General features: G+C 45.0%; 1 protein-coding gene across 6 annotated transcripts in view; it reads right to left on the minus strand.

Annotated features, from left to right (window-relative positions):
• The window catches only part of LOC143353678 (uncharacterized), a 448,475-nt gene continuing 422,605 nt past the window's right edge, over positions 1-25,870 (minus strand). The window contains exons 6-16 of one of the 6 annotated variants that reach the window (XR_013082192.1): positions 16,228-16,318; positions 11,156-11,404; positions 9,432-9,696; positions 8,714-9,167; positions 7,823-8,087; positions 7,013-7,382; positions 6,567-6,856; positions 5,890-6,120; positions 5,529-5,679; positions 4,531-4,666; positions 2,326-2,537 (exon numbers count right to left, since the gene is read on the minus strand). Coding sequence is in view for 5 of the 6 variants with exons in the window: in XM_076787167.1 (XP_076643282.1) it covers positions 2,178-2,461; positions 5,529-5,679; positions 5,890-6,120; positions 6,567-6,856; positions 7,013-7,382; positions 7,823-8,087; positions 8,714-9,167; positions 9,432-9,696; positions 11,156-11,404; positions 16,228-16,318 (2,650 nt within the window). In the remaining variant the exon portion in view is untranslated. Of the gene's footprint in view, positions 2,538-3,362; positions 3,579-4,530; positions 4,667-5,528; positions 5,680-5,889; positions 6,121-6,566; positions 6,857-7,012; positions 7,383-7,822; positions 8,088-8,713; positions 9,168-9,431; positions 9,697-11,155; positions 11,405-16,227; positions 16,319-25,870 lie in introns of those variants that run through there. The other 5 variants (XM_076787169.1, XM_076787168.1, XM_076787167.1 and 2 more) reach the window with 5 other exon arrangements.

Genomic DNA, 25,870 nt, shown 5'->3' on the forward strand with positions numbered 1-25,870 from the left:
CATTGTTTATCGGGATCCGGCTCGACGGGATCGCCGATGGAAGCACTGGAAACGCTTGAAACGACTCCCGATTCGATCTGCTTGATAGATCGCGGCCGTGAAATATGGTCACGATACCAGTCTACACTAAGCTCTAACAGCGTTCCGGCCACGTTTCCGTATTACGCTAATTAAGAAGAGTCTACCCTCCGTCTTGTGAGCAAGAGTGTATTTCAAGTACAAGAAATTGTCTTCCGGCCGCCTGCTTCGATCGTAGCCGAGGAAGAGTCGTGTTTTCACCGCGGGAAATCGCTGGAGCTGAGATCATTCGCTCGCACGAGGGACGAAATCGATTCTGAGCGTGCCAGTTCGTCGAATGTTTCGGCTGAAAAGAGGAAGCTCGAACGTAAAAAAGAAAAAAAAAAAGAACAACGGGAAAGGTTAAGACACCTACGCATCGGTGTGCAAATTACTTCGGCCATCCGAACAAAATGACGGCGATGGGTATCGGTGTTATCCCAATGGCTATATTCGATGCGTGTCGTTTGGGGATATATATATATATAAAAATCATAGGCATCGAAGATCCGATCGGATGATGGGTCATATTTAAAGTAGCCTATTTACAGACTCTGGTAGGGAGCGAGTTCAGGACTGTTTAGCAAGTAATAGTTCGCTGGGGATCAGATTCGTGCACACGTCGAGGAGATTCCTCGTCGATAGGCAAACTGTACGTCTCATTGATTCGATTCCTGTACACTTGTCAGAACGGCGCCATTCGAGGAGGATACACTCAAAACCATTCCCCACAAACGTATTCTCCTCCATCGGCGCGGATACTACCCTAAGTTTCTATCTAGCAAACATTTACATTTAACTTTGCTACGGCTAAACTACACGGACGTTCAGTCGTTAAACAAAAGAATTTCAAACGGTTTTTACAGCGAACGTTTCTAAATGAAATGATACGTCGTTCCCTCCGTACAACGTCGCTCTGCGATTTTTATAAAGAGCCAGTGGGCATTGTTCTCGTGGATACTGTAATTTATGGCGACGCTCTTATAGAGGGCGCGCGCTTATAGAGAGGGAACGCCTACGATTTCTCTGCTCGAATGATTGCTACACAAACAACCCGAGGACTAAGTACTTCAAACGAAAACGAGTCGATCGTTGGCCTCGCGAACCAGTGCTGTCCGAAATCGTAAGCTCTGAGGCTTGTGGGATTTTCTACGATAGACCCCTACTTTAGTGTCTCAGTTTGGTACAAAATCAGTGTATCGAAAGGACAGTTTCTCCGTAGATGGGCCTGACACAGCCCAAGGATCTATAGTGTTACAGCTTTCACGAAGTTTACGATTCTCGGAGAACACTGGGTCCGTGAAAAAGAAACAGGGTAAACATTGGTAATATGGAACAGCTGATTTCAAAATTAGGAATTTGTTTGTTTTTTTAAAATAAAATCCTGTGTAAGGGCATAAAGAAATGAATATATAGTTGTACATACAAAAGAAGTTCAAACGTTTCGAAATTATACTACAAAAATTCAATGAATCGAGAATCGACAATTTTACACAGCGGAGCACCTCTTCTTCTGAGAAGAAAAATTAGTATTTTCTACATAGATGATAAGGACAAAGAAATATATTTCATTTTTTGGAACTCATTATAGCTATTACCGCAACATAAGCATTCTGCATCCAATGGTTAAGTGACTCTTTCTGTATATAGATCGTTCTAAGTTACTTTATCGAGAGGTTCCATATCACGTGCGGTCTCATATCGCCCATATTTACCCTATTCGACCTGTTCCGGCACATACGTCACAAGCGAAATCTTTGGACGAATAAATTTATGACAGGAATGCCGGAGCGCGTTGTTTTTTGAGATTTGTCAGATCAACGTTTTATACACCCGATCAAGGAAGTGGGGGCCCGCGTGCTCGCCAGAAGTACAGTAACAAAGTAATCCTTGGGCCCTGACTTCCATGATTAGTTGAAAAATCTCAAAAATATCACGTTCCATCGTTCCCGCCACAAATCCATTCGTACCAAAGATTTCGCCGACGAGCGTGCCGGAACGTCATCTATTTCAGAAAATCTTAGGAGAAGGAGAACGCAGCAACAAATCCTGCAAAGCGTGGGTCATCGGAGCAACCAGTTTGCCTATCCTTGACGGGGATGCTCGCTCGGCGTGCGTGATCAGTGGAGGGTTTTGCCTCGAAGCTGATCCGAGAGCGGGGACAGCTTCATGATGTCGCTGTGAAGCTCGGCAGACGGTGCGTCGTCCAGATCGATGAGACTGGCGTCGGATCCGGTCGACGAGGGCACCACGAACTCGTCGAGGAAGTCGAAGGAGGCCACAGCTTCGCGTTCCTTGTCCCCGTATCGGACGAAGAAGTCGTCGCCACGTCCGATGATCGACGGCCTTGAAGAGCCCCAGGTCGACGGGAGTCGCAGCACACGGTGTGCCTGGGCCGCCGATGCTGAGAAACCAAGCGCAGCGGGTCAACATGCCTCAGACCTCACTTGATCTCTTTTCTCTCTCTTCCTATACCGGCTCTAGCAGACACAGAGTAGCTCGGCTTAGCACTCTCACACGTATCACCGCCCCTCTCTCTCTTTCTCTCCCTCGCACGTCTCTGTCGTGTATCATTTTTCGTTCACGTATTTTCGTTCGTTATCCGTTACTTTTGTTCAACTACGTGTCCGTCTCTTTCTCCGCCCTCTCGTCGACATGCGTCGCAACAAGTGCCCCGTCAGTTAACTTCTCTCGTCTACCCTCTCGAAACGGGACAGTTCGCATTGGCTGGCACTTGACCTCGTGTGCGCGAGAAGCATTCTATCAGAAGACTGCGGATCTTTATGCTAATCCAACCATTCGTGACTGGGAAGATTGCGCCCGATTGTAACAGAGCTGTTCAGCTGTCGCCCGTGCGGGTGTATTTTACTTCTCTGGACGTAAACAAATCGGCGGGCTAGAAACCACGCCTTTTCGAGCAACTTCGCGTGTATCCATCGCACGTTATTGGCTGATGACGGTGACAGCGATCTCGGTTATATCGAGATTGTATGAAATGATGCTCGGCCGACTGGCATGTGAGGACAATCTTTCTCTCCCGGTTCGAATCAAATGACCCCAGTTGCCCGTAACCTTGCCCTCACTCATGCCCGCCGCAAGGCTTGCTGGACAGCACTGTAATACGAGCCATACATACCGTCGAACGCGTAAAGATCCGCAGTACAATTGACTTTAACACGTTCGCTACCAGCATCAATTTTGGCATGAGCTCGAACGTACGCTTCGATGCACGAAATGGTAAATCCAGCGGGTCGATGACAATGCCACGACAAGATTTATTACACGCCGAAGGCGGTACCTGCGATCCTAACTGATCCAGAACTATAAAATGGCTGTTCCCACTGGATTTATTACTTCGTTGTCTCCGAGTACAGCGACGGATTCGCAGATAGAGAAAATATTAGATGATTGTAAAAGTTCGTGCCAATTTTCTGCAATTGTCGCGCAACGTTTTTACAAGCTGCTGGTTTCCTTTCTCGTAAAAACTGCGTGTCTTCTTCTTCCAAAAAGTCTTGAAGTCTCTGAAAATCGGGCAGGAACTTTTGCAATCGTCCAATGCTTCGATCTGTCTCAATGTATAGCTAAAAACGTTTCTGTAACAGGATTGTAGCGGTAACGAACGTGTTAAGGAAAAGGTGGAGATTACATTGTCTTTTCGTTGCGGGTATCGATAGAGAGCACGCGTCTGCTACGATTGATGTAGTACGATTGGAAGAAACGAAGTTTGTGTTACGGCAATGCATCGATCAAAAGAAGTGTTGACCATTCAAGGTTGTACTAATTATCCTCGTCAACAGCTTAATACTCCGAGCTCGACCTTGTTATTATTAGACTGCGGATATTCATGCAGAATACAAATCGCCTGCATCGATTACAATGAACAGGTGTCAAACAGAAATTTCGTTTCCCTTTTAATAATTTTGATAAGCTCGGACCAATACGCTGTAGCTCTTAAATTCTTCCAATCTGCCTACTCATTTTTACCACAAATGCATGAAATCCGCGGTCTAGCGATTATCATCGCGAAAAGGACCTTGGAGTGCCGATAGCCACCGAATAGTCGAGCTAGAAGATTTTGTGTTAACACAGCTCAAGAGAAATAGTGGATAATAGAGGAATGGCGAAGAGCAGCGAAAACAGTGTAACAGTCGAGTACCCGCCAATGGTGTTTAGACAGTACCAATCTTGTATAGAATGAGAGAGAAAGTAACTGTTTTATCCGACCCTTGACGCAATTCCGTAGCTCCTTAGAAACGTTGTCAACTTGTTCAACGGTATTGCTCGAAAGAAAGTTGTAGACAGTGTAAGACACACCAGGATAGCATTAACAAGCCAAACTTCACGGTAAGACTAATTGGAAAAATTGGCCAGGGGAGTTGGAATTGCGTGAAGGCGACCGACAGCGAATTCGTTCTAACGTCTTCTTGTTAATAATCGGTTAGTAAGCCAATGGAAAATCCGTTGTAGCCGTACAGTTCACGTTGGAATGTAGGTCCCGGCGGAACGATTCCTCCCAACAGGCATGTCGGTTACAGAAACTGATCGTCACTAAGCCGAACTACGTAGCTTTTCTTGTGACAATCAAAGCACACCGCGTAGGAGCTACCATCTGAACAGAAAACGTGGAAAAGGCTATGTACAGCGAGGGCTACTCTAGCGTTCGTGTTTGTGTGTTTATGTGTGTGTTTGTTTATCTTTATTGCGACTGTATCTACGGTGACGGGTGTCAGTAGTCAACGGTCGTAACGTGTTAACGCGTTAGTGCACCGCCCACGCTAACATACGCGCCACGCTGTACAATCGTTCGATTCGCCAAATGATCTTTTCGCTCTTCCTCAATTGTTTTGTATCGTATATATGTATTTGGTAGAGATATTCATCGAACAAAGTTGTAATTGTTAGGGAATACGAGAAGACAGTTCAGCCAACCGAACGTTAAGTTCTCTGTACTCTGCTAGGATTGAAGAGATCATTGTTTTGGGGACACGCAGTCCCATCGTTGCTGAATACATCTGGATGTATTAATACAGCTCGATGACTGATTTGAGAATTGAACGATTAGTTCGATGATTTAGCGATGTGTAGCGTATATTAGCGTGATTTTGCCATGTTTGTTAGTGATGTTATTCTGAATGTAAGAAGCGGAAGCGAGTCTCTCATATTGCATTCACAAAACAAGATTGTGAGAAGATGTGTTGTTGTTCGCAGTATATTTCTCGGAACAATGAAAGAGACAAGAAAGAAATGAACGATCGACATTTTTATCACAACGTAGATACAGGTTGATCATCGATCGAAGACAAAGTACTCGAGAGACTTCGATCACAATCGTGTCGCAAGTTGATACCGACGAACACATCTCGACAACAGTGTTAAGCGGAAGGTACAGTCATTAGAGGGGAATATCTCAGAGTGGTGTGCAAGATTGGACGGAAGAGATATGCCCTCGAGAGAGGATCGTTAATAAATACCTTTCTTTTGACGTCGGTGTCGGTGTAGTCTGTGCAAGTGACGGTAATCCGGTGGTTCATCCCCCGAGTCACTTCCGGCTGATCCGCTGCTCGATGCCGCTGAAGAACTTTCGCTGCTTGCTAGCATCACGTCTAGAAGATTGGCTCTTGCCTGAGGATACGAAAGTTCATCAATCACCTTGATGACGAATAAACATTGGACTATGAACGAAAAATTGCCGATCTTACGAGGAGACTTCGAAACGACTAGCTTTGTATTTGATCTTTTAATTTTTGCGATAAATGGATAAAACTCGCGGTCTACGAGTGACCGAGTTCAGGGGAGTTCTTGTTCAAAGCTACGTATTTGATTGCAGCTTACTTTTGGGTCGGTGAAGTCAATGTCTCGTTCAACGTGAACCCATCCAGTAGGACAGCAGCAAGCAAGGTCCAATTTCTCGAGCGGCACCTGGCTGTCTTGCATTAGGGTCTCCTCGCCTTTTCTGATCATTCGATTCAGTTCGTCTATCACGTCTTTCGATGTGGCGCGTTCGTGGAAGCTCAACGATCGATTCCTGCCTTCGATCAATAGGGGTGCTCTCGCTGGACTGACCTGTCGTCAGAAGATTCTTTGCGTGACAACAGGACATTTTACGATCACCGATTCTTTAAAGTTTCAATGTCTCAATACAAAGCCAATCTTGTGGAATAAAGCTGAGTGAAATTTGAAATCGAATTTCGCAAAAGGTTTAACCAAACTTAACCCGGAAATGGTATACTGTTTAACAGAAGTTACACACAAATGTATTCTCTTAATAATTTTTCTGTCGAAAACAATCCAAGGACATTCTTAAATTAATGTAACCTTCTCACAATTTCATATTCATTTTTATCATAAATATAATCGCAACGTTAGATAGGGGAAACGCGACGTTGGATAGGGGTCTTCAGAGACTCCAAGGTACCATTGTAGAGTTAAGTCATCCAGTACGCTTGGATCTTGTTCGAGGGGCACTGTAATTTTGATTGAAACAGGCTGTGGGCTAGGAAAAAACTTACAACCGTGCTAGGTGTAGAGGAAGTGGCCGCCTCCTCATCTTCTTCGGGGACAGCGCCTAATTCTGACGGCGCAACCGTCGTGTAAGAGACGCCGCCGTTACAAGCCACTGCACTGATTATTCTCTCCTCTGGTGCCAGAGACGGCACAGGTATCTGATCCAGCAGATCATCGTTACTGCTTGTTTCGGCGGCATTCTCTCCATGACTGTTCTCCTGATCGACGGACGTTTCGATATCCGTGCAGATTGCCTCGGTTCCGCAGTCGTCCTTGCTTCTAGCCTCCTCCAGAACTACAAAAGTCAATAATTTCTTATTAAATTTCTCTAATATCACTATTATCACTATTATCACTATTTTTCCAGTCTTTTGTCCGTCTGTCTTCTACTGTTTCTTTTTCTTTTAGGTGGTCGTTTGGAAATCTGCGAATATGAAACGAGAAAACGAACCATCCGTTGTCGAAGACGCGTTGTTCTGCTCCAAGAGATTGCTAGGCAGCTCGGCTAGATACATTTGCTGTTCGGCGATGAAGGACAGAACGCTCTGCAGGGCTTGGTCTCGGTCTGGTGGCGGTCTTCCGCTTCTCGACGAAGTGCTGGCCAAGCTCTTCGTGCTCTCAAACTTCACCAGCCTGTAGAAGTCTCTGGTGAAGTCCGTGCCAATGGAAGGAGATTCTGGGTCGTCGCTGCAGCCGGATAACGCCGCGGATGATCTCTTGCTCGAGTTCTCGAGCGCCCCATCCTCGCTGCTCCACGAAGCTCCGGGACTTGTGGCGTACGGCCACGATCCGGTCGTTCTGGCATCCATTAGAAGCGCAACCTGCACAGCAAACCCAAGTTTTCATTATAACTCTCAAGCTACAGCTACGGCCACATCGAAGCAACCACTTGAGGAACTTGTCCTCTCTTATTGCTGTGTACTCCGATTTTTCGTCCACGTTTTGATTGATTGATTGATAGATTTCTGATTGTTCGACGTCAGAGTTATAGAAAATTCTTCTTCTTCTTTAGAAAATTCCACGGACGGTGTGAAACTCGTAAAAGTGATCGTACCGCGCAAAATAAAATTGTGTTCATGCGAATAAGAACTTCTAGGATGTTCCTAGAGAAAATAAGTCTCTATCCGATTTTAAATTTCGCGGAATTATGCCTCCTTTTGAGGAAATGGATCGTTGAAGAGGAATAGCGGAAGTAATATTTAGAAGGGGCCAGTGTCTGGCGTAATATCAATTGCGTTCAGTTTATTTTGTAACAACATACCAATTCTCCTCCCGTTCTATCAGCGAGGTAACTGGCGCCATTCCATAAGCATTCGTTCGCGTCCTCTTCCAATTCCAAGGGATTATGCTCCTTGATTGCCGGGAGGGCGGGGGTGGTGGTGGTAGCGGGCTCCTTCCATACCATGGATTCATTTTGAACAAGGTCCTCGGTGGACAACGAGAAACTCCAATCTTCCAGTTCTGCTCTGTCGTATTCCAACTCGAGGAGATCCCGATGTTGTTGAGCACTCCTGCTGTCGTCCAACCTGAAATTTATCTCGCCGTTTAATCGCCGCCGCGATCGTGTCTTTCTTTAAATTGAACACGCTAACGGCCCCCGACCTCGCCGACCCTCGAGGTTTCTTTTATCCGGCGAATTCAATTTCACTCTCTTATCTCGCGTACACAAATTGCATTGATACCGCCAGTACATTTTCAAGGGCTTCAGAAATTATTCGAACGCCTACTTAAAGCTCGAGAGATTAGATTACGACGTGGAAAAGCTACTATACAGCCGACTGTGTATTTCATCGGCGATTCAAGGTTGTTCACCGTTATACTTAACCCTTTATGCGCGCCGAGGGCAAAGTTATTAACCATTACGCTTAACCTTTTACGCCCTGACGATGCTTTAGAACGCCGCTTTCGTTAAGACGTTATTATTACACTGCGGATCTTTATGCAAATTTTTCACTTTTACAGGCTGTTTTATGAAGACGGAGGAAGGAAAAATTTATATCGTCCTCTGGAGGGTTGCTTCAGATCAAAATACAGTAAAATCACTGTCAATTTTGGTCAATGCAGAACATTATTCTTTACGTGAAAAATATGTAAGGAACGGATGGGGCTTAAATCCTTGGGGATTTAATCCTTCTGTAATCCTAGAACCTACCTGAGCCACTGTTGCACGTACTCAGCATCCCATCCTTCCTCCTCGACCAAGAGGAGGGACGACGAGCCCATAGGGCTGGGCAGCTTGTACGGTGTAAAATTGGTCGTCGTGGTCAGCTTCAGGCACAGATGACTATCAGAAAAGCTGCGCATCACGTGTTGATACGGTAGCAAATCTTTGGTCGGCGGATAGCTGTGGCGCGGGTTGATTCCCACGGTGAGGTTCAGCGGTAGGAAGAGGACATCCGGATCGCCGGTGTCGAGGGTGACCAGCCGTGCGTCTGGCGAAACATCCGCCTCGGTCTCGTCGGTCGCTTCCTTAAGATCCTCCAACCCTCGGGAGGGTTCTTGCCGGGCACCCTCGCCCTGCACGTCGCTGGACATCGTCGAGTAACCCTCGTCCCTGTTTCCGCTCTCCGGACTCTCGCTGCCTTCCTCCTCCGACGGTTTCTGGGCTGCATCATTAAAGGATATTTAATTTTAAATTATCTCTAATCGCAGGTTTCGACCTACCATCGATAGCAGTTAACCCTCTATTATATAAGTGTACTATCATAAGGTCTTTCAAACCCCACAACATTTTTTTGAAAGAAGTTTGTAGGGGAATTAGAGCCAGACAATTAACAATTTCTGGACCTTGACAACTCCTCCACGAACTTCTTTTACTATCTTTGCCTGGTCGAATTCGTTTTCTGACATAAAAATGTTGGTTATCGCACCCAATGGTCTGTTTCTTCGACACTTCGTGGCCGCCATGACGGGAATCTGTAAATTGAGGGACCGTGGCCTGGCTAAAGGGACCCAAGCAGGGTCTAAACCGAGTGCAGCTACCACAGCAGCTGGCCCAGCCTCCAGGATCCCTTGTATCAGCTCTGACGGTGTTCCAGGAGTCGCAGCTTGTGCCAATAGTCCAGACAGCGCTCGATTTTGAGCTTCGAGCTCGCGAATGCGCCTCTGCAGCGCTCCGATTTCTTCCCTGAGACCCTAAGCACGAAACGAATACGATCATCAGCACGTTTTTCCCAGCTTGACCTACCACGAACAATAGAAAGCGCGATAGCAGACAAAAAGGCAGACCGGAGACTCAGGTTTGCTAGATTCTATTGCGCGCAAAAGCATTTGTAACGCATTAGACTAACGCTATGTTATAGACAGAGCGAATGCGGTTTTTAGATTGGTAATTCTACTACTGCGGAGCTAGACGTTGACTAATTTTATCGTGGAAAGTTGTATGTTAGAGTTCTAGCCAGTAATTCTGACGTTTATTATTTTTAAGCAATGCTGGTTTCTTTGGTGTAGTATAGCTGTGCGTGACCGATACGATTTTTGTATGCGACATAGATTCTGTAGCTTTACGATGTTCCAGCACAGCAGATGCGGGTGGATTAAACGGGATCGATGACGAGGATGATCGGACGATGACGTTCAACCATGTGGTACGCTCATAAAAATATCTATTAAAAGTTGTGTAATTGCTGTATTATTTGTGAGAGAATGACAGAACGTGTAAGGTATGAATATAAACGTGTAACGGTTAAAGTGATATACAGAGTGATAAAAAGATACCGATATTTATAGGGCTTATAGTACTCACCGTCAGTAGTAAAACGTGTCTAGTCAACATAGGTTCTAAAAGCAATCCTTTCTCTGTAAAATTAACTTTTGTTATTTATTACTGTTCCATATCGTAACTGGCTCTCTTCGCAACACATTGCATGTATACACTTCATAGACGTCACTGCAGATTTGTAAATACAGTGAATTCTCGATATATGTCAACAGCACGGGTCTAGCCAGCGTCGTGTATCGTCCAGGAGACATACTCGAGCCGTGTTATGTTTACACTCCTCGGTGTCCGAGGCGTTTCGAGCTTCACGGCCCCTCACGGGGTATACCCCGCGATAGTGAGGATAACATTATAGAGAAATCACTGTACTACGACTTGTATTTACAACCTTGTGCTTACGAGCACCTCTTGTGTTTACAATCTTGGACTTCCAACTTCTCTGCGTCGGAAGCGAAATTATATGATCATGATATGGAACGCTAATAATATGTTAATTAGACATTTTTACTCCTCTCGGCGGGTACTGTAAGGCATATAAGTATCGGGCCGTTTTTTCGTCACCCTGTATACATCCTCAGAATGCGATTCTATGTTAGGAGATCGATAGTTCGTGGCAGATGTAGTGTACAATCAAGGCTAACAGATTTAGTATAGTTACGACTCCGAAAAACGTGAAAGATTACTGTGTAAATTCCTTGTTTAATTAAATTGGACCAGTTACGATCAACCGAGAGATTAGGTACGCGACGGGCCAAACTTGAAGAAAGTTTCTAAAGTAAATAGTTTTTCAGACAGACGCGGAGACAGACGAAAGAGAAGAAGGAGAAAAGAGAAAAGAGAAGACGAGGACGTGGTAACGAGAGCATAGCAATGAACCTTTTGGGATAGAAGGGCGCGGACCACCTGGTTGGCGACGTCGTCCAGGCACCGCTCGTACTGGCGACGCTGAGCGTCGGCGTCCCGTGCCAAAGCGGCGTGTTCCGTTTCCAAGGTCGCCAGACGCGCCACCAGTGCAGCATGCACTTCACCAGCACATGCAGCCTCCAAACCACGCAGCTGACCCCTCATCGACTCGTTCTCTAGCTGCAACTTCGAGATCTGCGCTTGGTACTGGTGCACGCGTGCCTGTTTGCAAACAGAGAGCACAGGAAACTCCATTTAATCCTTCCGTTCATTATCACTGGACTGGGGATCGGGATGCATTTATTACAAAATGGCTAGATCAAATGGAAAATAGTAACAACATGAACTTGAAAATACTTTCGCATTATTTTCAACACCTTGACGTTATTAAGATAAGATCTGCGTGTCTATGTGGCGCCTATATCTTGCAATTAGTCCAGACAATTTTGATTTTGCACAAGAATCCGCAGTCTAATCATTACACTGCCCGTCTTCATGCGTTTATGACAAAAATTTAGTAGGTTTAACGCAGTATAGACATTAAAATGATTGAAAAGTATCGACATACTATCTTCAACTTGTTAAAATTGAGCCGTTCGATGCAAAATGGTGCAATTGATGTAGACAATTTTTCTGTTGTCTGAACTTTCCCATTTTTGCAAGCTCCAACCGAAAGTATGTTCATAAAGAATTTATTTTCTCTACAACCGCTCCTTTATTAGTCGCTGGATCCACCTGTCTTGATTTATCAATTAAGAGGTTATATGCTGCATTTTTAATTTTTATTTCTGTATAAATTCTTGCAGGGAATCTCGCGACTGTAATCTTAAATCTGTCATGTTTGCTTGAAGCTATCCAGCAAATCGAAAAATGCGCAGAAAAATCTCGATGATCGCGTTCACGCGGGACAATGGACGGAACGCACACGCACACGGCAAACCGGACAATTTCATCGCGTACATGCTCCGTCTTGCATCGCGACTTATGACTGCGCAAGCAAAAGGGACAAGAAGACGGATCGTGTGCGAAGGGCTTAATGCAAACCTTCCCCGCGGCGCGGCGTCTTCCGAAAGGATCGAGATTTCTCCATAGCCGGGCGTAGTTTTTTGCAAGCGTGCTCGCTGCAGCGCGTAGCAGGAGTTAATAACACGACCGAGCGTTATTAGCAGAAAGGCGTTTAACGTTAAATTAGGGCTGCGGAGACCTGTCGGAGACAGGGGTGCTAATAGAGGGTGCGTGTGTCTGATTTATAACAGTCGTGCCAGCCAGGCGGCCCTTGCTAATGTCTACACCCCCTTCTTCCGAAAGTGAAGGGAGCCCAACGATTTTCTGTCATCCCGCGCGGGGGAAAATAAAAATACAAACTGGCCGCTTCTTGGAATTCCCCCCGCGGCACATCTGACTCCTCGATGCTATTTCTCTTGCTCTTTCTCTCTCTCTCTCCCCGAGTCCCCGTTTCTTGATCTCTCTCTCTCTCCCTCAGATTTTCTCCATCTCTAATTCTCTCTGCCTATCTCGCTCTTTGCTCCACGCGAGTCTCCCGCGGTAATTTATCGTCGCGTACCGACGCGACGGGAGACAGACTGCCGCTTCCGCGCCTCTAAATTGCACGCATCGACCTCGTGAAATTTCTAATCTAATTTTGAGGCGGTGTCACCGCGGCGGTTAACGGCTCGAGAAAGCGCCAGGGTCTCGGAGAACCTGCAGCGTGACAGCTTCAGACGCATCGAACCACGAGGACGTATTTGCACTCGGCGCCGAGAGAGCGATAGACGCCGGTATAATAAGGGCTGAACGCGCGGGCGTTTCATCGGAAGCCTACGCGATAACATTAATTCCGGAATGGGCTCGACGATTGTTCAAATGATAACTGCGCGTCTTTATGCAATATGTATAAAAATCGTCTGCGTCGACTGTGAGAAACAGTGGCCCTATACAGTGTGTACCACGAACTCTGTCCACTTGAATATCTTGGTTATTTCAAACAATACTAGAAAATGTTATTTACAGAGGTTGTAGAGCTTAACCCCTTAACTTGCACGCTCGAGATAATTTTGAGCGGCGTTGCATTTTATGCTGCTATAATTTTTCACACTCGAATATAATCGAGAATTGAAAATAACAATGTGAAAGCAAAGAAAAGGAAATCGTTTTATTGATATTTATGTAAGCTATAACACTTATCTATTCAAGAATAAAATATAGCCTTTTCCATGGAAAAAAAAGCGGAATATATCAAAAATTTATTTTTTTTGGCCGGTTTTTTTTTTAAACTGTGCGTTAAGGGGTTTAGAAACTACATAATATGGCATAAATGATATTCTTGCAAGTGGTGGCGTAGAGAAGATATAGAGGTTACCCTCGTTTTTTAAAATGGAATGTCCAATTTTGTATGCTCGATTTCGATAGATTGGCGTATTCTGAGTATAAAAGCACTAAAGTGTATTTGTCCTAAAATTTACCGTTGCTGAGACATTTGACTGTTTTCATTCTATTACTTCCATTATGCAACGTATTCAAGGATATGCTCACTACGTCGAATGTAAACATTGGCAGGCTTTCGACGTGTCTCAGTGTCAGTCAGTATCTCAAGGTCAAAATAAACTCTTCGCACTCGAAGCTATTTTAACTCCGAAACGAAACATTTTCTCCAACCTAGAATATTTCCCTTCTATATACTCTTTTTTCGTGTGATACGTATGAAAATGGTGCAATTTGCTCGTACAATACTGAAGTGTTTAGTAATTTATTAAATACAAACAAATTTAATAATGTTAAAAGTATTTGGAATAATGATACAGCAATTTCTAGTGGCGCCTTACAGTCGCCATTCGAGTGCTAAGAGGGTTAATATTTTGCTTACGCATTTATCTATCGAAGGATAAACAGAAAGCGAAACAAAATTAGCTCCGCGTTTACGCCGTTAATTTCGATATCCGACGATTGTTTCGCGACACGAGGCCTCGGCGGAACTTGCCGAGGAGCTAATGGAAACGTCATAGCGGAACGTCTGCGCTGTCATTGGTGGGATAAGTCCATACCGCTCGCGATTTGTTTAATCGCATCGGGATCGAGTGTCCAGGGGGCTGGTAGCTCGAGAGCGAACGGAACAGAAATTGTATTACTCGATACACGGTGCACCGGGGGCCGGTGGCGTTCAAGAAGACCATTGTCTAGCCTCGTGTCGCTGCCAGGAACAATCGTGCATGACAACTCGCACGCGAGACACAATAACGGGCCAGCGGCCCGTACCGGAACGGCTGTTATTGGACGGAGGGGAAAAGCTTTTTACGGCGGTGTCATCGTGTCTCCCTGGGTACAAAAACGAAAACGGCCGCCGACAATAAACGCTCGGCCGTTTCGAATCGGCACGTGAGAGAATCCGTAAGGGGCCCTCGTTATCTGTCCGTGCTTATCGACGATGCCGCGAGGAAACTCGCCTGTTTCCGTAGCGGGCCGAACTGTAGACTAACTACCCACAATTTCGATTATTTTCTGGATACGTTGCAGAACTCGATATTTTTGCATATTAGGCTCAGTGGTCTGGCTCAGTGAATTCTGATGTGTTAGATGTCGTTAATTATTTTTCAATAGTTAAAGGAGACGCCCCCTAAGTATGTTCCCTCGTAAGAAACTGTTCGGGTGAAAGAGGTTCGAATTATTGTGATTGTAAAGAAAATAATACGGCAACGGGTGATATAAAGTTTCGTTCAATCGAGTGTAGCGATAACATACACAATTCCCTGTCCTCCCTCTGTTCCACATAACAGTACGATATCCCATAATTTCATTGTACAACGGAAGGGGTGAGTTTGAAGAGTAACGCACGGTGCCACCGTAAAACAAAACGCGTCCCTCTGTCACAAGCTTTTTGGAGGGCGCTGTACACGTTCCCAGCGAGTACAACAATTTCCAGTTCATATTGCGGGCCGGCTCGCAATAACCGACGAAACGCTGGTCCACGGTATTTGCCAACGGCCAATAATCCTGACTTAACAAAGTAACGCGGAGCGGCCATGGCGCGACTGCGACTGCGACCGGCGACGCTTCGGTGCAATGAAAAGGGAGAGGAACAGTAAACGCTCGGCATTTACCGGGAACCCTTAGAATGTACGCACTATCTCGTTCACGGCCGGTTTGCTTCTAAAAGAGTCGTAGATTCAGGGACGAGGGGTGTGCATCACTGCCCCCACGAAATACCGTTTATTATCGATCGTCACTCGATCCCCCCTCCCCTCCCCACCCCACCCCCCATCCCCTCGGTTCAATGTCGGCGTCGGCCCCACCGATATACGCCAGAACCCCTGGAAATCCCTCTATCGGCTACGAGGAACCGAACACACGCCTGCCAAGAGTTCTCTCTAGCCGTTCGATTTTACTTTCGAAGCGAACAACATTCCTCCTACGCCGCGTCACACGCTCGACCGCCATTTCCCACCACCGACCCCCTCGACAGAGCCTTCTGTTCAGAACGGCTGCCGATTTTCTGCCGGGAAGTTACCTCGCAACCGCGCTCGATAATTCTATCCTCTGGCAGCTGCACAGGCTCCGATCGCCAGTAATTGATCCCTGCACGCGACTGTTCAATTATAACGATACAGGGGCCGAACGACGCCGATCTTTCGGATCGGTCATGGTTGTTCGGAGCCAGCTTGAAACTTGTCGGTACCCTCTTTCTTTTTACCTTCAAGTATTTTTTTTTTGTAACAGCTCTATCGTAGTCACCCCCGATTGAAAGTCTGGATCTGTAAGGGTTGAAATCGGACTTTCCAGAAGTCAACTGGGCCCTGAACTCTACCAACCAGTACCGGTCCCAGAATATTGTCATCTCTATTGTGTGAAACCAACCAGTAAAACAACTCTTAGATTATAAAATTATTAAAATTACCAACGAGGTAGATAAAATCTTTTCGAATTTATTCCAGAAACGGGTCGAATGTATACTTGAATGAACGGCGAACATATTTTCGGGTGTCGGAATTAATTATTCCTGAGCCACGCATAGCGGATGGAATTGTTAATGCGTGAATTTCCACGAAACTTACCTCGTAAGAAAGCGTGAGCGAAGTCTTCTCTTGCTTCAGCTGCTCGGCCCTGTGCTTGTGTTGCAGCAACCCCCGGGACGACTCCTCCATCCTGCAACAAATCAGACACGGTTCAAGGAGCAGTCCAATTTTAATTCCCGTCGAAAAGATTCTAATTGAAAGAGCCCCCCTACCCCCACGATCGCTTTCGCCTGTTTGCACGAACTAGAGACCGTTGTTACGTTCGTTTCGTTTGCTTTCGGCGGGTCAACTCGACCGTGAATTATTGCCGTTTGAAAATTCAATTACGCCGACAAATGAGACGAACGGCGGAACAATGCTCGCTCGTACCGATACATCTGCATAATGCAAATGACAAAATTTCTTTTGCCGAACGGCAGCGGTCGCTTCGAATATTTTCCAGAAGAATTCGCGAATAATTATGAGCGTCGCTTTAAAGTGCGTTTTCAAATGATTAATGATCATTAATCGGATGTTGATTCGGAATAAAAATATTCTGCCGTAATTGTTTTATTAACGATTTCAAAATGTGAAAATCTCACGTCAAAATTCTTGAATTCTGTTAATCTTTATACTGTTTTCAGTTGAGCCTAGTTATCAAGCATTTATCACAAAATTAAAATATTAATAAATGGAGGATTCAAGGTCAAATAGAAAATCGCTCCGACAGAGAATGTGTTGATCCTCGGATGGTGGTACTTGGGTCCATTTTGACCCCGAACGTTAAAAACGTTCCGTCCAAAATTTCGCAAAGATAAGTGCACAAAAATTACACTGTGTTACAAATATGTACAGAGAATTTCGAAACATTTGAGCAAGAATAACCTAACTACTTTTTATCTCACAGATTGTCCAAAGTCGACGAGTCTAAACGGGAATAACCCCTGAAGGGTTGAAACCGAGCTAATGATTCGCCGTGTGGCTAAATGTTTGCCGGGGGCTGGCGTGAAGCGATGCGATCGCGAGGAAAAAGAAATTCACGGGGCCCCGTTCGATGTTGATTCGATTATCCGTTTCTTTGGAACGGGGCGGTGATTCGCGCGTGACGGCCGCGACTTTCCTCGACAAATTTCTTCATGCGCACGCTCCGCGGGCTTAATGATCTGATTAGAGATACAAGAGGAGGGTCCCGGGGATGCTGAGATACGAAGCCGATTTAAGCTTTTCGAGGGAGACGAACCGAGGGCTTTTCTCAACGCTTGGCAACACCCTTTCCCCGTTTCCATCCGCTCGGCCCCGCGCGCGGCACCATGCCTTCCTTCCTAGCGTTTCCCGAGCCAACTTTCGAACTAACTGCCGACTTTCGGGGCAACGTGCAATTGTTTTCTATCACCGGAGCCATCTGCAGTCACGCGGAAGGGTTTAATGAAGATTAATTGGCAATTACTTAGCGGCACTCGGCTCTGCCATCGCCACGCACCGTCTTCCGTGAAGGGGGAGGCGAACTTTTCGAATGGATACAGTTTTGTTCTTTAATCGTGTGCTCAAGCCACGTTTTATGCGAACCGGCTACCGATTATGAACCGGGAAATCGTTAGCGCCATCACTGCCGGAACTTCCATGAAATCTCGTCAATTTTTCGATGGAAATCCTGCATCCCTCGCGATCAACGTTTCCACCCTCTCGGACCATGAAAATTCTAATAAAACCTTCTTCTATCGATGTATGGAGTTCAGTTTTTATTCTAGACACGTGTGTTGGTGATGAATAATTTGACAAAGAGTTAACCCCTCGCACGACCCCTGCACAGGTTAGAACTTCATCGTCATCATTTCTTGGAAGAAAAAGAAAATTTGTATTTATTGTATATCGACAACAACGAAATAGAATATTATTTTGGTCTAAAGGATAACACATAGAAAAATTGGTATAGTTTCGTTTTAACTTCATAATTACTGTACGCCGCCGGAGTGTAATAATTTTTTAATTATTAGGGGCGCACAATGACATTCAGACGGAAAAGAATGATATTAATTAAAGTTCTGGAATATGTACAACGAACGGTGTCCCGATTCCAATTACTTTGCGCTCGGTCCCGGCGCGGCGGCCCGGTTTTCCTTTCGCCGTCGCGTCCTCTCATAGAAGATTCATTTGTGTACACATCGGATCGTGAAAAGAAACTCCGCGAATAAGCTGATTGTCCTGGCGAACTTGCTTGTTCAGTCCCGAGGAGTCTGTGTACATTTGTGGAGTTCGAGGACGTTTAATCGGCTTAAAACTCCGCTCGTTAAAGTTTCCAGTTTGCCTTAACTCTGAATGTGCTTTCGAAACGATTATGAAAATGGTCTTCGGCAGATTGAACTGTCCGATCGGCCTTAACGAAAGATAAACCGCGCGGCGGCTTTATTAGGCGAGAACGCTTTATGCGCTCGGTTCTTATCCCGTTATCGTTCGACCCCCGTCATAGTCCTGCTCGTCGCACTCTCGTCCCGTCGTTTATTAGGTCGTTGCGTAAATCCTGTCAAATTCCTTTGTTTCCGTAAAAACGATCGTATCAGCAACCGAAACGAACCGAAAGTTCGCTACAGATTTTTCCATAATCGGTGCAAAATACATTCTATAAAGATCCGCAGTCTTCTATCTCGCAGATCTTAATAATAGAACTTATATTATTTTATATTATAAATCAATAAACCGGGTATCCTTTATAATACCACAGAAACATATTTTGTAACACAGACAGAAAAAGATTAAACATTTTGCAGCTTCCAGGAACAGAAAATTTCTAACCCTTAGCACTCGAATGGCGACTGTAAGGCGCCACTAAAAATTGCTGTATCATTATTCGAAAGATTTTTTACATTATTAAATTTGTTTGTATTTAATAAATTACTAAACACTTCAGTATTGTACGAGTAAATTGCATCATTTTCGTATGTATAACATGAAAAAAAAATATATATAGAATGGAAATATTCTAAAATAGCTTCGAGTGCAAAGGGTTAATTATTCTATTTCATGTTTCGTCTACTTGATTCTGTTCTACATATTAATGTCGAGTATATTGAGGAATTACTTCGTCTGCGCATAATTTGAAACATACATTCGAATAGACGAGGTTTCGGGTCTTTTAAGTTGTTGGAATTGTTTCGGTCCTCATCAAGAACATAGATGGAAGTTTTAATTTTCGCTGTTAAATGTCCACCGCCATCTTTCCAAGCGTTATCGTAAATCGGAACGGTGTGCGTGGAAATGGCCATCCCCGTTGGAGTTCGCGTAAAGTAAACTGAAAATTTATACGAATGGCCCATGAATGCTAACAAACGAACCAGTCCTATCCCTCTGACGAGGTTAACGCAATAATTCAGAGGATCCTGGAGTAACCTCGTAACCTCCTTCATTAGACTTTTACCCCGCGGTCGATTCCGCCGACGAAATGGGGGACTTTCCACGGTGATTCCCGGTAACTTATCAACTGGGGTGCCGCACTAGGCATTGGGCTTAAGAACAATGCTACGCAAACAGTAATTATAAGCGCAAACAGAACAGCGATTGCCGCTGAGCTAGTTATACGGTGGACAATCAAGATTGCTGTCTTGGGAATTCAGTTTGCATTGGAATCCCCTGCGCGCTTTCTTCAGATTCCACGGATCACCTTCGGTACACTGCGAATCCGCAATCTTTCCCTTCAACTAATTATTTTTTTCAAGTTTACTCTTCAAACAAGAGACGTTCCTAGTACCACATAAGTTTCTTTGAAATATCTAAAATTATCCTAACTACTTAAGAGCAGCATACGAGAATTACACTCATGTTGATTAGGCTGTGCGTCGATTTTAAATTAAAAGGGTAAAATTTTTTAACGTAGAAATATTCTTCTCAGGATAGTCCCCCTTATCGAGCGTATAAAAATCGTCCTCTAAGCCCTTGTTGTGATTTTCATAGTACACCGACGCACTCTCTCAAATTTCATTTAATCCTTAAATTTATTTTCCACGCGACGAGGACACGTTCGCCAACAAAATTTCACTTTCTCACGACGAGTATACTCGACACAAACAGTGAACAGTTCGAAAGCGTTATCATTCTGAAGCGGCAGCCTGTGTTTCCGAGTCTTCCTGTTTACGGCCAGCCTAAAACAGTTCTCAATCTAATCAACCCAAAATGGATTTACATTCCTCGGCCCGTGGAGATACGTCACTGCGGTCTAGATTACGAACTAGTTGCAACGGTCCGCCGTGTTTCCCGTGTTTCCGACGGCAAGATGCAAACCGGAAGCCGACCGTTACCGCGAGATTTGAAGACATTAACGCGCAGCTAAGCCCCAGCCCCATCCGAGTCTCTATATCGCCAGCCGGGGCACATGGCAGCGGCCAGCCGTTTCTCGTGATTTACAGCTATTGCCGCGCAAACTCGATTATAATGATGCAGGAACACGCCGCGTCGAATTACATGCGGAACCGCGTCGCCGGACTTTCATTAAACGATAATCATCTTCCGACCGCCTCATCGGGACCGCCGGAAACGGACGGACAATGCGCGAAACCCGTTCCTCGGACTTTTATCACGCGATCCAGACACACTTTTGCCTGTGGCACGCGTAATGCTCGCGACACTTGCCCAAGGAACACGGGGTGAGAAATATTTTTAATTAACACTTCGAACGCCACGCCGCACAGTGGGTGAGACCTGTCCAGTGAAGGAACGCTTAAATTGAATGTCCGTGGAAATTAGTATTCGCTAATCGTTGTTTCATTTTCCGAGTGCCGAATCAATTTTCTTTCCATAAAAATTCCGTAACAGCAGACAAAACGTAAACAACACGAATTGCTCCTGAACAAAACGAATAAGTTCGAACAGAATTTTCTTTTAGGAACGAAAGATAGCTTTTTCCTTCGATCTCTGTCCAAAGCTAATTTAGATTGAATTACGAAATAGCATGCAAAAGAATCGAAATAAATTGCAAGACTAGTATTTTGAAGGTGTTCAGCATTGTTTGCAACTCTCGAGAGAAGCGAACGATTCCTTGCTCGGTCGATAGGTTTTAACAGCGGGAGCGCGTAGAATGCGGGTTCGTGGATAGAGAATTGTTCCACTAAACATAATTCACCGATAGACCTATTGTGTCCGAGCACAGGGCTGGCAATTATTTGCCGGGCCCGTGTCGGCCGGCTCGTAGAGGATTGATCAAGACCTCGTGTTTCTCTTCTCCTCGCCCGACTACTTCTTTCAGCGACAGAAAACATTCTCGGCGGACCATTAATCTCGTTTCGGTGAATTGAGTCGGATCGTGGGCATTTTTCAACGGTGAACACGGCCCGGGAAGATGTATTGTTACAAGGCGGCTCGTGGTTGCTAAATGTCGTCGATTCTTCAGCGATAAATTGGAAAAAAAAAACACGAACCGGTCTCCTCCCCTTTTCGCGATAGAAACGTCCCCCTGGACATGATTAGATTTATCGCTGCGATTGCTACAGACCGAATTTGTGGCTTTTCATGTTACTCTGATAGACATTGAATACACTTGGAGGTTTTTTCGGATTAAAATTTAAGTAATTGTAGAGGGGATCAGAAAATGTAAAATGTTATTTATATCTTTTTTAAGAGAAGCAACTGTAATCAGACTTTTGAAAATTGTAAATTAACTGTTATTGATATATAGAACAACCGAGCATTAAAAATGACAAATTTTTATCGTCCGAAGAAATAAATGTATTGAATAAATGTCTCGAAAAAAAATCTTCACAATCTTTACAACCTCGACAAGTTGTTAACGATAATAGGAAAAAGGGGTTGTAGGCAGTGACAGAAAATTAGGAAGAAATGTAATGTTCAGATACAAGATGCTTCGTTCCAGTAAGAGAAAGATGGATAAAAGTATGTCTGAGCGTCCGTCTGCATCTACTTGAGAGTGGAAGCCGAGTGACTCTCGACTGTCGGCGATATAACGTACCAGAACTACTTGAATTCCTGATAAACTCGCGGTAATACTACTTTCTTTACGTCCCTCCATTTCTGTTCTCCATGAAATAAGAAGAACCCCATGTCAAGTATGATAAGTGAAAAGTTAGAGATAAAAATGTAAATTTTTCATCTGTAGATCTTAATTCACTCATTTTCGTCGAGCATCAAGGAATTATTACATCTAGATATGCACACTTGGGTCGAACTGCGGAATAATTGGAAAGATACATAAAACCATCAAGTTTTATCTTACAAAGAATGTGGTAGTTTTATCTTCAACTGTGGGAACCTTAATTCGATCCGACTAAAACAATTCTCTTTTGAGAACCCGACCTGACCCGATATTGTTGGTTCTCGCACACCTCTAACATTTGTGGTTAGGAATTTTTCTTAATCCATTTTTCAACGAGAAAGTACTTAAGAAATAAAGAATACATGTAAGTACTTTCTCGTTGAAAAATGGATTAAGAAAAATTCCTAACCACAAATGTTAGAGGTGTGCGAGAACCGAAAATATTATCCCATCTTCGAACCAACTATTTCTATGCCATTCTCGAAAACTGCATTACTGCTTAATGAACGTTTCCGTGACATCTGTCATATTTCACAAGGTACATTGTATTTAATCTCGCAACTACGAAGGCCATTGTTGGGACAAGTGGTGCCAGACGAGCGCGTGAAATCGTCGGTCGCGTTGAACGTAAGATAGCCGGCGACACGCAGTATTTTTAATCACTGTGCCCATTAGGACGCCGTTAAACGTTCGCAACAAAAGCCACCACGGAGCAATAATAGTCTCGTCGGTGTCGAGAGATCTCGCGTGCGAGGAGAAACGAGAGCGAGGAGACATCCTCGCAGAGGTTCGTCCACGCCGACGCGTAATAGTAATTTCGGCGGACGATAATGGCGCCGGCACACAAAGGCCACACGCCATCGCCGCAAGGGCGGCTTTAACGCCCGCCCCACGCGATTCAATAATATATTCGCGGATACCTGTTTACCTTAGCCACCGTCTGCGTTTGCACAACTCACGCGCGCGTGAACGTGCGTGCCCCTCCTATCGCTCGCGTGCGATCTAACGTGTAAACAATAATTACTCGACGCCGGTCACCGTCGGCCATTGTCGCCCACGCGAAGATTCCCATTCGAACAGAACCGTTCGTCGAAGCCCGATCGCGTGATCCACATACGAAAAGAATTCTGGGGCTGCGACAACTGGAATCGCTGTTCGCGTATTTCTCGCACGCCTTTGTTGAACAGACGGTGGAAGGATTTTATGGTCTTCAAGGAAAGGGACGTGTTATGGCAGAGTTCTTTCATTGGTGCTCTCCGAATACGTTCGACACTCTAATGCAGTGCTGTTCCGCGAGCCTTGTGACGGTGCGCTGGAATCGTGAAAAACCGGACTAAATTAACATGCTCAAATTCTTTGAAAATGCATGCAAATTTTCGTTACAGATCCTTAACGCGTTGAGTGCCACGCAATTTTGTAAGGAAATCCCCGTCCGGCCACGCGCGCCTTTCAATAAAAATCCATTGAAATGATATAATCCTGTAATAAATAAAAATTAAGTAAATTTTAAATAAATTTTCAGTAATTACTTAAAACAATGTAAATTTTTTAGTTTCGTATCATATTTTACATTGTCAGTCACCGGTGGCTGACGCGGCCTGAACGGAAAGTCTAGTGTCAGCCACCGATGGCTGACGTGGCGCTCAACGTGTTAAATGTATATTATCATGTTATAGGATGCATTTGTGCTACAAGTCACTGCAAATTTGTTGAGAAAACTTTGAAGTCGGGAGAGATGCTCTAGAACAGGTCCGCACAAGTTCTTTCCCGCTGTCGCGTCACGACCCCCACTACCAGTGCACCGGTTCCCCCACTATCAACTATTTCACGCTCGCATGACCGCGTGACTGCGAATATACGCGTGTACATTCTACACTCCACGGGAGTATGGTTGGTAGTGCCAGGAGTAGGGAGAGGAGTCGTCTGTGGCTCGCGAGCCGCAAGTTGCCCAGGCCTGCTCCAGAACAGGATCACACTTCTTCTGAAGTTCGGAGGGAAAGTAAATAAATTGAAGAAAAGGTATGTGGTCCTATCAAACGAGAAAGCAACGATCACGAAATAAGAAAGCTTTGTTGCATTCTTCTTTGAATCTTTTCATGCAGTTTCTCCGCACAGGCGGATAGTTTGCGGCATTCGAGAGGCAAGAACGTTAGATATTGCAGCAATAAACGGCACGAGCGCGAACAAATAAATGGTTCCGAGTAGGAAATACGCGATCCAGTTTCCGTCGAGAAAGGATCGAAGCCGAGGCAGTTTCCAATCGGACGGAAGCCTGTTCGTCTCTCAGAGCCGTAGAAGTGCATAATTTGTTTGCGGCCCGTGGAAATTGGCTGAAATATAGGGCAAAGCGTCTCGCAATGCATTCGTACGGATTGCATGGGCTGAAGTTCCGGTGACAGCGAAGACGAACGGGGTTTGTGGGCCGAGGGTGGACTTCTCTCAGAAGGCGGGAATAAATGTTGATAGCAAGCATCACTCGATGGAGACTGGTGACGCGATAATGGCTAGTTTATTAGACGGGCACGTGGTTTCGGCTGTCACGCAGCTCGCACAAGGTAAACTCTATTTTAGGTGACAAAAGCGCGTCCAGTGTTGGATGTATGGCTGGGTCTTTCGTAACTATGATGCAGGTGGTACGAAAATGCTCGAGGAATGCATTCGGTGATCAGGCCACCTGCAGCGAGTAACTTCAATATTCGGACACTATGAGATTTTGACTTTGTTACATCGTAACTTCGTCTCTTGTAATAAATTGAAAGTGGATCTCCAGGTACCTGGTTATTGATATAAGGGTTAAGACAGAAGTTTGAAGAATCCAGATTAATCAAGAAGAATACAAGATAGACATTAAATTCCAAACAACAATGAAGCATTGTTTTATTTTATATTTGGTCGGTACAGTGCGCGGATTTTATGCATTTACGACAAAAATTATTAGTTGCTCTCTGAAACAGGTATGCAGATCAAGAAGCGTCTAAGGATTTCAATGAATCAGTGTCAGTTTATTAAAGTCATTAAAGGAAGACAGAAATTTCTGTTTCGCTGTTACCGGAAATAATTTTGCTAACAATGCAATAATACAGTACAATAATGATATTGATACAATAATTTTGCGATCATGCCTATTTCTTCGAGAGGGAACTATACCATTGTTTACACATTTTTGCACGACTCTCGATTCGCAGGACCAGTTACAGTCAGCACGGTGTCCGTCGCAGCCTGGCCGGGATCAATTTTACAGTGGCGCGAGCACGAAAATTTCGCATTTCACGGATCAAACACGTGACGCTCGTGAAATAGAACGTACCCCATGGTGCATGGGAATCGATGGTTTATCTTGGTGATGCCGTAGCCTCGGCGAAGGGCGATAATAATCGGTCGATGCTCGCCGGACTGTTTTTCCGACAAAGGTTTCGTTTATCGAATGGAATCGCGTGTCATTCGCGGCATCCTATTATGAGAAACGAAATCTACCCCAATTTTCAATCTACTGAGCGGCCGATTATTATCGCTCGTGACAGCTTTGATCAAATAGGACTGATAGCGGCCCCGGGAATCGACTACGCCGTTCCATCCGGGAATTGTTAACGATGCGGGTGACGAATTTGCCGGCGAAGTGTCGAAAACGGGATTTCCTTTGACACGCTCGCATTGTAATCGACTTTG

This window comes from Halictus rubicundus, chromosome 4 (genome assembly GCF_050948215.1).
Source record: "Halictus rubicundus isolate RS-2024b chromosome 4, iyHalRubi1_principal, whole genome shotgun sequence".
NCBI classification, from domain to species: Eukaryota; Metazoa; Arthropoda; class Insecta; order Hymenoptera; family Halictidae; genus Halictus; species Halictus rubicundus.